Source organism: Oreochromis niloticus, linkage group LG7 (genome assembly GCF_001858045.2).
Source record: "Oreochromis niloticus isolate F11D_XX linkage group LG7, O_niloticus_UMD_NMBU, whole genome shotgun sequence".
NCBI classification, from domain to species: domain Eukaryota; kingdom Metazoa; phylum Chordata; class Actinopteri; order Cichliformes; family Cichlidae; genus Oreochromis; species Oreochromis niloticus.
In genome coordinates this window covers 26,267,982-26,282,332 of record NC_031972.2, presented here as the reverse complement: position 1 = coordinate 26,282,332, position 14,351 = coordinate 26,267,982, and the positions used below count along the sequence as shown (strand labels likewise).

The 14,351-nt window shown below is 38.5% G+C and overlaps 1 protein-coding gene across 4 annotated transcripts in view; it reads right to left on the bottom strand.

Annotated features, from left to right (window-relative positions):
• LOC100711105 (ankyrin-1) overlaps nucleotides 1-14,351 on the bottom strand; it is an 80,259-nt gene that overhangs the window by 36,078 nt on the left and 29,830 nt on the right. For all 4 annotated transcript variants that reach the window (XM_025909339.1, XM_025909340.1, XM_025909342.1 and 1 more), the window contains exons 2-7: nucleotides 9,860-9,961; nucleotides 2,572-2,670; nucleotides 1,993-2,091; nucleotides 1,165-1,263; nucleotides 366-551; nucleotides 19-117 (exon numbers count right to left, since the gene is read on the bottom strand). In XM_025909339.1, the coding sequence (XP_025765124.1) occupies nucleotides 19-117; nucleotides 366-551; nucleotides 1,165-1,263; nucleotides 1,993-2,091; nucleotides 2,572-2,670; nucleotides 9,860-9,961 (684 nt within the window). The remainder of the gene's footprint in view (nucleotides 1-18; nucleotides 118-365; nucleotides 552-1,164; nucleotides 1,264-1,992; nucleotides 2,092-2,571; nucleotides 2,671-9,859; nucleotides 9,962-14,351) is intronic.

Genomic DNA, 14,351 nt, shown 5'->3' with positions numbered 1-14,351 from the left:
TTATAATATTAAACTGACCTTGGGGGTGAAGTTTACATTCGCTCCTCTGTTCAGCAGCAGCTGGGCTACACTCATATTTTCATAGTGAGCTGCAATATGCAGAGGTGTGAAACCAGTCTAAAGAGAGAGAGACAGACAGACACACAATGGGCATTAGCAAGCAATGGTTTAAAATGTTTACTAAATAAGGACAATGTGAAAGGTTTACAGATAAAAGAAGGAAGGAGATTACAGAATTTTCCTTAAATGTGTATAATTCATTGAAAGAACTTCCTCATCAGCTGCATTTTTATGCTCATGCAACATCTTTTCTTTTTGACCGACTTATTGACAGTTTAGTTTACTCATACTCAGTGAATGTATACCTTGCTAAGAACATCGGGGTTGGGGTCGTTCTGCAGGAGAACTGCAGCAGTGCGCGTGTCATCGTTTCTTGCAGCAATGTGCAGGGCAGGGAGGCGGACCTTGCCCTTGGTGCCATAGTTGATGAGCAGTGCCACTACGTTTTCGTGGCCCTGCTGGAGGGCCACTGCAAGGGGAGTGAAGCCATCCTGAGGGAGGGGACAATGAGCAGAAGAGAAACAGAGAGGAGAGAAGAAGAAGAGGAGGTTAATTAAAGGATGAACCACTTTTTTTGTCACTAAAAATAGACTGCGACTATTTTTTTTTGTAGGACTCTTACAATGAAAACAGTGTGCAACATTGATAGGTGACAGAAAAGGTAGGCCAAAACAAAATGGAACAAGCAGGCATAATACAGGGAGAAGGTATGTTAGAGACAATGTGATTTCACATTGTTTGAGCAGTTCCAGAATGAGATGTTATATCCTCTTGCCCCACAATTTCCGTTTGTTCTATCAATTAAAAACACTAAATAAGTTCCTATTTATTTCCTATTGTTAATTGTAATTACATGATCCGGCAATGTTTGTTGACAATTATAGTTTTGTTGTTGTTTATTAAGGAAATAAAGATTCAGAGACTCAGGTATAGATAAAAATACTTCAAAAAATCCTCTCATGTGTTTCCATTTGGTAAACCCTCTTGCATTGGCACAATTGTTTACTACTCTACACATCCTACAGTTTTTATAGTAAAGACCCATCATCAGTGTGGTTAGTCAGGAAACACCCAACAATAAACAGGCTGTTGGAAGACACATACCTCAGTTGGGAGACTTTGATTGGCACCATTTTCAAGCAGAAATTTGACCACTTCTAAATGGTTCTCCTGTGCTGCCATGTAGAGAGGACTGAACCCTTTCTGTTGGGACATAAATACATTTTGTAGAAAAAACACCCAAGACACGGGCATCCACCTATACTGCAAGTGGTGATGTCAGAAAACAAACACACATATGCATACATATGTATACGTCTATGCAAAAGTTAGAGCAGTTATGAACAACAATCCAAAGGTAAAGCCGGAGTCATGAATAACTATTTTCAAAGCACCCATATTTACATAGAGGTGTAATCCAAACATTATGCAGTTAGTCTTAGATTACATGAATGGATAGCGGACACTGATACAGCTAAAGTTTGGTAACTTGTCCAAAATGCCCCAAACAATCATGCCTATTAATTATTAACTGCTTCCAGCAGAATTGGTTCTGTCTTTAAAGCAAAGAGGTGTCAGAAAATTTTGTACTGCACTTTTTTAAAAGATTAATGATGAATAAAAATTGCAAAAATAAAAAGTGTATCAATTTTAAAAGCATCCTACCTTTACCTTTACGGATAAAGTACTGGATACAAAACAGGTGCTTATCTTTCCGAGGACACAGACGTACACATGTTTATCAGTACAGATATATATATATATATATATACACATATATATACATATATATATATGTATACAGAGAAATGACTTACCAGCTCCTGTGACACATATTCAACAAGAACAAAACATGCACAAATGCACATACACACACACTCGACACACTTGGCTCATACGTTCGACCCTTCTACACAGCTTGGGGCGACTCACATGTGACTGGGCATTAACATTGGCACCATAGTTGACGAGCTCAGCCACCACCTTCTCCTGCCCTGCCAGCGCTGCGATATGGAGAGCAGTGTTCCCTTTCTTGAGGTCACATAAAAAAACCACAGAGAAGGCGAGAAAAGAAAATTAAAGTGAGTGAGAGGGCAATTATTACAGCCTAATGGCCTAGATCGCTACACTGAGAACTCAACAGTGAAATCTAGTCTGTGTAGTGTGTATAAGATTAAAAAGCTATACCGACTAAAAGCAGGAAAACTTTGTTTTAGTTTCTTTAGTTGTTCATCAATAAATACCTTTACTATAAATGAGAAACACTTAAACTGTCTATTTAAACTGTGTTTAAATACAAAAGTATTACATAAAAATTGTTGTGTATCTGCATCTGTGTATCTGGTAAGTGTAGTTTTCCATTGGTCCCAGTATTTACAACTCAACTGAACAAACCCTGAGTTAAAATAGTAAAATAAGACAAGTTTTGGGAAAGTGTGGCAGTTACGACAGTTCACTCATTTCTGTCAAGTTGCAAACATAGAAACAGAGAGAACAGAGAAAAAAATGTACCTTTGTAGTTGCTTCCAGCTCAATGCCAGCATGGAGTAATTCCAAGACCATTTTGACGTGGCCTTCTTTAGAGGCGAGGTGTAACCCGTTAAGACCATTCTTAAGGAGGAAACGGAGAGATTTAGTTACACAAACAACTCCCACCAAAGCTATAATAATAAAGCTTAGACATGAAAGCATTTTATGACCTTTGAGAAAAGGAAACAATATGCTATCCATGCTGTGGTTTGAGTATAATGTGTAGGACTTGCTGCTGAACATAATCAGACTCCAAAGCTTATACAGTACTCTAGTGGTTCTAACTCCATTCACTTCATTGACAGGTAATTAGGAAGCCACAAGAGGAGAGGATAGAAGTGTTATTCTTCACTCTTATACCCCTGTGAGTGCAGCAACATATGCTCACTTTCTCTAGCTGTGCAGAACATCACTTGTCTAGTTAGAGTGTCTCTAAAAATAACTGATAAACCCACTGTGACAGCACGAGGGCTCAGTTCTGAAAACATGAACTTTCTGATGAGACAGCTGTTTTATCTCAGCATGGTTTGTCTCTCTTTGTGATTATCTGTCTTTTTGGTGGCAGCTTAGTTGCACAGTAAATTACTGATGTTTGTAGAAGATGCAGTCTGCCTGCAGTAATAAATCTGGCCACCAGGAGTCTCAGTGATCCACAAACTCTCAGACTTCTGATCATACTGCAGTGTCACTCAATTCAAATGGGTAACAGAGCATCTCTGCGAGCATGCGCACTGATGGGAAACACACTTTGTGTCAAAGGCAATTACACACACTGTAACGTGTGAATGTCTGCTGTGTGTAGATGTGATTGAAGCGGCTACAGGGTGAGATTTCCTTTCTTTTTTCATCATATCACACAAATAATGGAACAGCTATGGAAATTAGTTAGGTAGGTACAGGTAAACCAAGAACAGTCTGTATTTCTGTAGCAAGGCCAGATTATTGCTGCAGAATCACATAAATCATATATAAAAATACCATGTCTGCCCTTGCTTTAGTCATGAGCAAAAAGACATCAATGTAACAGTAAACAAATAAACATAAGGTAAAAAAAAATATTTAATAACTTAAAAATTATTAGAATTGTGGGTATTAAATCCAAGTTTTTAATATTCTATTAATAATAGTAACTACTGAGCAATCAAGTCAAATCCTGCTCTCTGGTGTGGCTGTGGTCTGCATAGAGATTTCTGCCCATGAAATCACCAAGTGCTCCTCTACCGCACCTGCAAGCTAACCAGCTAATCACAATGAAATGCAAATATTGTAAATACTGAAGACTGACACTTTCACACTGGCCTGAGTATGCATTTTTAATTAAAATATTTTCTGTTTTCAAAGAATATAAAGGAAAAAAAAGTGACGCCATTGTATATGGCCAATTTTATGGCAGAATTCTAGGCAATATGGTACCAGGAAACCATCATAATCAAAGACATCTAACTTTTCTTTTTCTTTTTTTACTTAACTCTTCCAATCCAGGCCTGTGAAATAAATCTGAGTTTATTAAATGCCCCACACTACCAAACCAAATCAAACCAAAGGGCTTTCTGAGCTTCCTGCTCGAAAATGACATGCCCAAAATGAATGGAGTTGTCTCTGCAATTAAAAACTCTGTGTAATGTAATGTGTAATATGTACTGATGCAATTCTCATTTTGAAGTGTGACCCATAGTGATTAGTGAAATCCACTGCACATCCACTGTTGTTTTATTTGTCTGTTACTTTGTCCCGTCTTCCTTCCCACACCCCAACTGGTCGCGACAGATGGCCACCAGTCCCTGAGCTGGTTCTGTTTGAGGTATCTTCCTGGTAAAAGTGAGTTTTTCCTTCCCGCTGTCGCCAAAGCGCTTGATCATAGGGGTCTTATAATTGTTGGGGTTTTTTCTGTCTCTTTTGTATTATTGTCGGGTCTTTACCTTTTATAAAACGCATTGAGGCAGCTGTTGTTGTGATTTGGCGCTATATAAAATAAAATTGAATTGCATTACTTCCATCAGTAGTGCATCACATACTGAGAGTAAACATTAACTGTCAAAAAAGACTTACATTTCAGTAGCGCTGTTTTATCAGTGTATAAAAGCATTCATCATTCACTAAAAATCATCCCATGCCACAGCCAGCCTAAACTAACTTTTATGTAATATGTTTTTTTCCTGGATTTTTGGATGGTATTCTGTCTCTCCAGTAAAACAAAACTACCATAAAATTAGACACTGTTCGGTTCTTTGTAATCGATCAAACTTACAAATTTAGCAGGGGTTCAAATAATTACTTCCCCAACTGTAAATTAACCCCACCAACCCCATCTTCCAAGTAGAGTGGTCAAATATCCAGCCAGGCTTATGCCAGAAGCTTGTTGATGGCTATCAAAAGTGGGAAATGTAACCAAATATTAGTCGGGGTGTATATTTATATATATCTGACTGTGTGTGGATTATAACCACACGCCCCAAAATTCAACCTTGTGCACCCAATTCGTATTTTCTAGTCATTAAAGACGTATGACGTGTAATCATTCCACCCCGGAAAAAGAACAGTTCAACAAAATCATTAAAAATCCCACTTTACATTTCTACTTTCATTTCTACTTTACAAAATGAAAGAAACCCAGGGGGGTCTAGGAGTCATAAATAGTTAATTTTCTTTTTGGTTTATATTTAAATCCTTTGCTGATTTTGCAAAATAGCACTCCATTGATAACACTGAAATAATGGTATTAAATACAGGGAGTGCAGAATTATTAGGCAAATGAGTATTTTGTCCACATCATCCTCTTCATGCATGTTGTCTTACTCCAAGCTGTATAGGCTCGAAAGCCTACTACCAATTAAGCATGTTAGGTGATGTGCATCTCTGTAATGAGAAGGGGTGTGGTCTAATGACATCAACACCCTATATCAGGTGTGCATAATTATTAGGCAACTTCCTTTCCTTTGGCAAAATGGGTCAAAAGAAGGACTTGACAGGCTCAGAAAAGTCAAAAATAGTGAGATATCTTGCAGAGGGATGCAGCAGTCTTAAAATTGCAAAGCTTCTGAAGCGTGATCATCGAACAATCAAGCGTTTCATTCAAAATAGTCAACAGGGTCGCAAGAAGCGTGTGGAAAAACCAAGGCGCAAAATAACTGCCCATGAACTGAGAAAAGTCAAGCGTGCAGCTGCCAAGATGCCACTTGCCACCAGTTTGGCCATATTTCAGAGCTGCAACATCACTGGAGTGCCCAAAAGCACAAGGTGTGCAATACTCAGAGACATGGCCAAGGTAAGAAAGGCTGAAAGACGACCACCACTGAACAAGACACACAAGCTGAAACGTCAAGACTGGGCCAAGAAATATCTCAAGACTGATTTTTCTAAGGTTTTATGGACTGATGAAATGAGAGTGAGTCTTGATGGGCCAGATGGATGGGCCCGTGGCTGGATTGGTAAAGGGCAGAGAGCTCCAGTCCGACTCAGACGCCAGCAAGGTGGAGGTGGAGTACTGGTTTGGGCTGGTATCATCAAAGATGAGCTTGTGGGGCCTTTTCGGGTTGAGGATGGAGTCAAGCTCAACTCCCAGTCCTACTGCCAGTTCCTGGAAGACACCTTCTTCAAGCAGTGGTACAGGAAGAAGTCTGCATCCTTCAAGAAAAACATGATTTTCATGCAGGACAATGCTCCATCACACGCGTCCAAGTACTCCACAGCGTGGCTGGCAAGAAAGGGTATAAAAGAAGAAAAACTAATGACATGGCCTCCTTGTTCACCTGATCTGAACCCCATTGAGAACCTGTGGTCCATCATCAAATGTGAGATTTACAAGGAGGGAAAGCAGTAGATCTCTCTGAACAGTGTCTGGGAGGCTGTGGTTGCTGCTGCACGCAATGTTGATGGTGAACAGATCAAAACACTGACAGAATCCATGGATGGCAGGCTTTTGAGTGTCCTTGCAAAGAAAGGTGGCTATATTGGTCGCTGATTTGTTTTTGTTTTGTTTTTGAATGTCAGAAATGTATATTTGTGAATGTGGAGATGTTATATTGGTTTCACTGGTAAAAATAAATAATTGAAATGGGTATATATTTGTTTTTTGTTAAGTTGCCTAATAATTATGCACAGTAATAGTCACCTGCACACACAGATATCCCCCTAAAATAGCTAAAACTAAAAACAAACTAAAAACTACTTCCAAAAACATTCAGCTTTGATATTAATGAGTTTTTTGGATTCATTGAGAACATGGTTGTTGTTCAATAATAAAATTATTCCTCAAAAATACAACTTGCCTAATAATTCTGCACTCCCTGTATTCCTCTAATGACAAAAATCTGTCGTTTGTTTAATGGCAGAATAGAATGAAAATAAACTGCAATTATCCATTTAGCTTGTCTTGTAATCTTGATATTCTTAGCAAGGGAAAACCTTTTTTCCTACAGTTTAGTGCTAAAGAGCTACAGTACTGTATATGTTGTAAGGAAATTACATCAATCTTTCCACTTTTTATTTATAATTAAATTCTTTAAGCTAGTCATCCTGTATATGAAACATGAATCAGCAAGGCAAATTACTTACAGTACAGATTTGAATACATATACTCAGTGGCTACTTGATTAAGTATGCCTGTTCAACTGCTGGTTAATGTAAATATATAATTAGCCAATCACAAGGCAGTAGCTCAGTTCATTTAGACATGTAGACATGGTCAAGATGACCTGCTGAAGTTCAGAGGCTCAGAATCGGGAAGAAAATTAACTGAAGTGACTTTGAATGTTGCATGGTTGTTGGTGCCAGACTGGCTGATTTAAGTATTACAGAAACTGCTGATTCACTGCGTTTCAACCTTCACTCACCTTGCCTCAGGTGACCTTAGTAGCTCAAAATGTCTTGCAGAGGTTTCAGACCTTGGCCCCTGCGATGCTAATGGTCAATGCCTTTTTTCACAGCTTGCCTCATGTGACAACTTACGAGGTCAATAGTGGGTCATCGACCTCCAACACCACCTTCAAGGGGGGTTGCATACCTCAGACTCTTTATCAGTTGTTTAGAACTGAAGAAACCTCTTGGATGACACGTGAAAGCACTCAACATTAGCTGGATGACTGAAAAGCTACCAAGATACATGATCTATTGAGACTTTCCCACACAACCAACTTTAGGGCTTGCAGAAAATGATCAGAGAAAGAGAAAATCCAGTAAGCAGCAGTTCCCTGGGAGAAAATACCTTGTTGATGTCAAAGGTAAGGGGAGAAGACAGTATGCTTTGACTTTATAAGATGGCAACAGTAACTCAAATAGCCCCTCATTACAGCCAGTGTATGCTGAGAACCATGTATGAAGTTACAACACATCAAACTTTGAAGCAGATGGGGTGTAGCAGCAAAAGACCGTACTCAGTGCCACTCTTGTTAGCTACCGTGCACAGGCTTAGCAAGAATATTGGAAAAACATCGGCTGGTCTGATGAGTCTCAATTTCTGCTGAGATATTCAGATGGCAGGGTCAGAATTTGGAGTAAACGGCGTAAAAAAAGCGATCTGTCCTGTTTTTCAGTGGTGTAATGGTGTGAAGGATATTTTCTTGTCACGCTTTGGGCTTCATAAGAAATAACTGACGATTGATTATATACCACAGCCTGCCTGAGTATTATTGCTGATCATGTCTGTCCCTTTATGACCGTCTTGTGATGGCTGCATCCAGCATGATAACTCACAGTCTCAGAAAGCTCAGTCATGTCAAACTGGTTTTTTTTTATATGACATTAAATCCACTGTATTCATATGACCACTCCATTAGAGTGGTAGATTTGCATCATGCAGCTGACAAATCTGCAAAAACTGTGTGATGCTCATCATGTCAATATGGACTAAAGGCTCTGAGGAATCTTTCCAGCAATGTTTTGAATCTCTAACATGAATATTTAAGGTTCTGAAGGCAAAAGGGAGTCCAACCTACTACCAGCACAGTATACCTGAGACAGTAGTTAGTATATTTTACTAGTAGAACTTGCCCTGGTGTAAAAACTTCACCATTCACTCATGTGTATATATTCTACTATTATCCATAATCTTGCTGAGAAAACTTTAATGATGGTTTAAAGATTTTTTAAATTAATTATCAGGATTTATCATATCAAGGATGGATCTTCCTAAAGGTTTGGCTCAATGGTGTAATTACAGGTCCCATTTACCCCAAAAAATAGTATAATGGTGGGATATTTTTATAAAAGGTATCTGCAAGAAGTGATTAAAGGAAACAGTACAAGCAGACAAAACTCGTTCCCAACATGCTGCCCTAGAGCAAGTAATAAATGAAAAGGAGGGCAAGAGATGTGCAAGGGCACATTAAGTGTCACAAATTTCTTTACTGCACTGGTAGAAATTTCTCCTGAGAAACATTAAGAGACCAAACAATAAAGCTTGGTCTGCTCCTATTATGTGCTCTTGTTCAGTGGTACTCTTTCACTTTTAACAGTGTACTGAAATGTTTATTACTCCAATACTAACTCCTAGGTGGATTTGGAAAAAGAAAGGTACGATTATTAGATCAGTCAAAGTTAATTCACTTGTACCGATAATAGATTGCTATAGTTTGTCCATTTTTCCAGAATGCATTTTGACTTATCTGGGGAAGATCTCACTGAGAAAAGGGCTTGGCACTGAGACCTTGTTATACACCCTCCTCTTTTATTTGCTTTCTCCTGCCTCCTTTTCTCTTTCCTGCTCCTCTGTCTTCTCTGTTCCTCATTTTCTCCTAGGTACACCATGTGGAGTAAGGGATGAGCTAGTAGTCTGTTTTTTCCGGCTTTACTTGTTATTTTAGCCTTCTTACTTCATTAGTTTAGGTGGGGAAGTTCTGGGTCCTACAGCCCATTGCATGACTGGCCCAGCACCCTTTCTCGTTTTTGTTTCGTTAGGCCCAGTTTTTAGATGTTAATTTTATTTTTCTTCAAATCAAATCACTTGAGTTGGTATATTTATATATTTACATATTTATATATGGTGCGGTCACCAAGATAAGTTGAGCCATTATGTATTTCTGGCTAATTTTTAATTTTCTTTTTTAATTTCAAAAAGCAAAACCAAATAGAGTAATGCTGCTATGGAAACGACCATTTTTGTACCACAATTCTTATTTAAATGTTGTAACTGATTTTGATGCGAGCCCTGTTTTGCCTTTTTTGTTTATAGAAACCAGTGGCTGCCATTTTTTCTTAAACGCACACACACACTGGCACAAACGTAAGCAGATTTTTGATGGCTGTTCCTGTGAATTGACTGAAACTGTCTTACTTGATTAGCTATGTTGATGTCGATTCCATTCTTGATGTGATCGAGCGCCTTGTCCAGGTTCCCTGAACGAGCTGCACGCAGAAAGCTGGTGGCTGCATCGGCCTGCAGAAGGTGGAGGAGAGGAGGAAGCGAGCACGCAGGTGAATACAAATCACTGTGTTTCTGTGCATTTAAAAACTTTCACATAACAGTGATGACTGATGACAAAATTGCTTATTTGAGAAATTGTAAAAAGAGCAACAATATGCAAAGATCCTTCCTCGATATTAACTGTTCCTCCAACATTATCCTTGCTATCAAGTTGTAGTTACACTAAGAGCCTCAGTCAGGTTACACATCTTAATCCATTATAATAACATAACTACCCTTCAAGGCAAGACACAGGGCAATATGCAGGAATATGATACTACTGCACATTCACTGCTTCTCTGCCCTCTGTAAGAGGCTTAAAATGTCAGACTCCTTCCATTCGAGTTTCGCCCACACTCTGCATTGGGCTGGCATTCATAGCACGCTTCATCACAAGCTCCGCTGTCTGCCTGTCTGATCTCAGGCAGGAAAGCTCCTGTGGTTTGTATCTCATTGTGTGTCAGTGTTTGTACGCCCACCCCGATTTCATTTATCAGCAAATAATGTAATACAACTGACCTGCACAATGAAATGATTCAGCACTGTGAAGGAGAAATGTTATGCAGTGTACTGCACTCTTGACCCTCTCTCCACCCTTGTCACTACCAGTTTGAGCTGTTATTCCCAAGTACTTTAATTATGCTGAACTGCTTAAAGATATGCTTGCCCTTTTCAAGTTACTGAGTCATCTTTCCTTCTCTCCTCACAGCTCATGTGAAAAATAACACTTTTACAGGATTCCATGCAGTCCTGTGAAAAGGTACACCCTGACTGCTTCTATAAGAACTAAGAGGAAATGTGGCAGCCAGGTGCTGCTAATTAAATGCACTTCATTGACTGATCATCAGCAAATAAGTGGGTAAAAAGCAGAAGTTTGTCAGTTTGCAGGTCTGGAGCATTCAGGTGTGTGTTCACAGAACACCAAGGACATCAACTCTTAGAGGAGCTCAGTTTGTTCATGTTATTCTAAGTGCCCTTTCCTGAAGTCAGCACAGGCATCTATCTTGGCACCAATCTATTGTTTAACTGGCACGCTGAAAGTGATTTGTGTAAATACATTTGATGATACTATAAATATTATACATGTTACCTGTTACTCTTATCTTCCTGCCTGCGTGTTTGAAGGATGATATTGTATTGTCTATTCAGCATCGGGTCTCTTTACTTTGAACATAAGAGCTAGACAGTAGTTGTGCACAGCAGAGCTGAGAGACAGGACTTCAAAGACTCACTATCAGTGACAGGAGCCTTCCTACTTAACAATCCAGTGTGCTGGTACTGTGTACATTGTAGGTGTCTGTCACATCATGGAGAGTCTCTTATGAATATTCTATCTTTAGGAACTGACAAGTGAGCAGAGAAGTTATTTTCAACAGTACACGATAATTACTCTGTCTTTACAGAATGTGGTAACCTGTTTTTCCAGATGAGTTGTTTTTTTTAATACAAACAATTACAGTTGTTCTTTTCAACTTCACACTGCAGCTTTTGAAGCTTGTGAGGCATTTCATGCGTACTGAATTTTGGTCTTTAGCTTTGCTGTTTTTGCGTTGCGTGTCTTCAGGGAGAAGTTCAGCTTTTCAAGCAGCAGTGTAAGGCCCAGCTATTTAAATCTTGATTATTTTACTGTGCCAGCATAGATAAAATCTGATCACTGCAAATATCCTGTGAGAACAGGGGATGCTGGTCAACCTGCATGAAGTTTGAAAAGGCGTGGCTGTTAATTGTGGCGTATAATCCCCCAGTTTTATAACCTCATAGTACCTGCTTATCAAGCTTATCAAGGTAGCTTGTCACATTATTTTACACAATTGCTGTCACGATCAAATGGGTTCTAGCAAAGAGTCATCACAAAAAAAGTGTGGTCCTGAACCCTGCTGGTGTTCAGCTAAATTTATTTATCATGCGTATATTACGCTATGATTTATTCTACAGCCAAAAGCCATTTCAGATCTTGGTCCTTTGCCTCATTTATCTTGGTGTCATAATATTACTGATCACAGTCTACACCTGCATCCCCTCTCTTCTTCCCAATGACTCTGCACCATTGTTAAATGAAGTCATTTTCTATGTGCATTTATCATGTGGCAAATTATTTTGTTAAGGAGTGTTGGTCAGGTGAATAGACCGAGCCACAGCATGAGGCATGAGCTGACCACATTTAGCTGAAAATGAAAAACCCAGAAACTCATTCTGCACCACTTCGCTTCTGTTTCCCTCCTCACTCGAACACCATGTTGAGGTTTCTGTTACCACTTTTTTTCTGTTCCCTCTAGCATTCATTTCATTTTACCCTCTAGTCTTCAGTATTTAAAATTCATCCTGTTATTTACGCAATCAAATTACAGAAACCTCTCACTTTGTAGCAGTCAGTGCTGTAAAAATGTCCCTTCCACCTGATTCAGTTTGTTCTAGCTCACACATTCTTCAGTATTTCATGTCTTCCCCATTGTGCTTTATGCTGTTTGTGTTGCTGTTGCTCTGCAACACATTTACTATTGCCAGTTATTCTTCTTTGTTATTGTTTTGCTAGCTTTTTTAATTTCACACTTTATCCTGCACATCCTTCTAGATAAACAGTAGATGTAGAAGTAGACACAGTAGAAGTGACAGTGAAAAGGTACAGAACTCTATGATGTATTTAAGAAAAGAGATATAGTGATAAGTGCACTACTGCTTAAAAGTTTGCAGTTACTGAAAAATGTCACTGTTTCAGGTTCATTCAATGTATTCAAGGTTCAATTCCATATATTCAAGTTTTAATCGAAATGTAGTGATATGTAGTGTGATATGTAGTAAGCTAATTATCACCCAGTAAATGAATATAATTTGATGCTATGCAGGCGATTTCAGACTTAAATTTCAGACATAATTTGTATTTTCAAGGTCAAGAAATATTAACCTCAGAAAACTGTCTCCTACAGTAAGTTTGCTTGTTCACCTCTTAGTTTTCAGCTTTATCAAGCTAAACATCTGAAGATAAGTTTGTCGGGAGGAAACAATCATTTGTGGGAGCCTTTTTTTCAATTTTTGGAGGTCATAAAATACAAAAATTGTTACTAATTTATATATAAAAACAAATAGTTATGCGAGTAATTATTTTCTAAAATATACATTTTCATTGTTTTTAAAGCTCGCAGTATAAAGTAAGAATGCAGCCACTGTGACATCACCAAGTGATATTATGAAGCCTCAAGGTCCACCACTCGAAAAGGAGGATTGCAAATGCTTTATTTACTTTTATACTTATAAATGCTGCTGCCTGCAAGCTGCAAAAATCAATAAAACATTGAGTATTTTTTTTATCTGTCATTAGAAATATAATAATTACAATTATTCTAGAAAAATGATAAAATAGGAGCCTGTATCTCCCACTGCACTGTCTATGCATGTCGCAAGTCTACGACAAGTATGTGGCATTTGATTGCAGTTTTAAATTCATTACAAAAAGGCACAATTACACACAGTCATTGTACAATATACTGCAAAACAATAAATCCAATTAGTTACTTTGTCTTAAAATCTGAATTTTGAATGAACTTAAATACTACAATATTCATTGGACGCTGATATGCTGTGCATATATGTGAAATTTCAGTATCTTCACCTGAAATACTAACTGGTGACTTAGGGGAGGCAGAAAGGTGATCTTTGCAAAACCTCAAGGAATCCCACTACAACTGATGGGCAAACACATACAAAGTTTGAAAGAAACAAGTGTACATACTTTGAATATAACTTTCTTTTTTACTCCCCAGGGTTTGGCTAACCTGTCAGAAGCCAAAACAGGACCTGATACAGAGGTCAATGCTGTGCAAAGTTCTTGGTAGGATGCAACGTGTGAAAAGCTCTTCTGTCAGGGTTCTTAAACACACAAAATCTTGACATCACATCAAACCTACTTTCATCAACCTACGCTGGCTCCCAAAAAAGTACTGTAGCCACATTTTGCATGACAAAAGCTATGAAAGCAAAGACTTCAGAAAGAAAATACAGAGGCAGAGAAAACTGAAGCAAAAGTCCCATGACTTCACACACATGAAAATTAAAGCAAAAAGGCACCCATGCAAGATAAATATATGCACACACACAAATGCAAATATGCAGGAATAGTCTATTAGAAGGGACAGGAACTGCATGAGTAACACCTCATTTCCTAAAAGATGAGAAATGTTAAGACACGTGTGGCAATGAGTCATGGAGCATGGGGAGGGAAAAATATAATCTGCTAAGTAAGCTGTTGCTGGTCTTAATTTTACATCTATGTGACTAATTTAATGTTCTGAGACAGCGGTGTAAATGCCAAATAAAATTTTGCAGTATCAAGTGCACAATTCTAGCATTTAGCTTTTCCCCAGGTGAT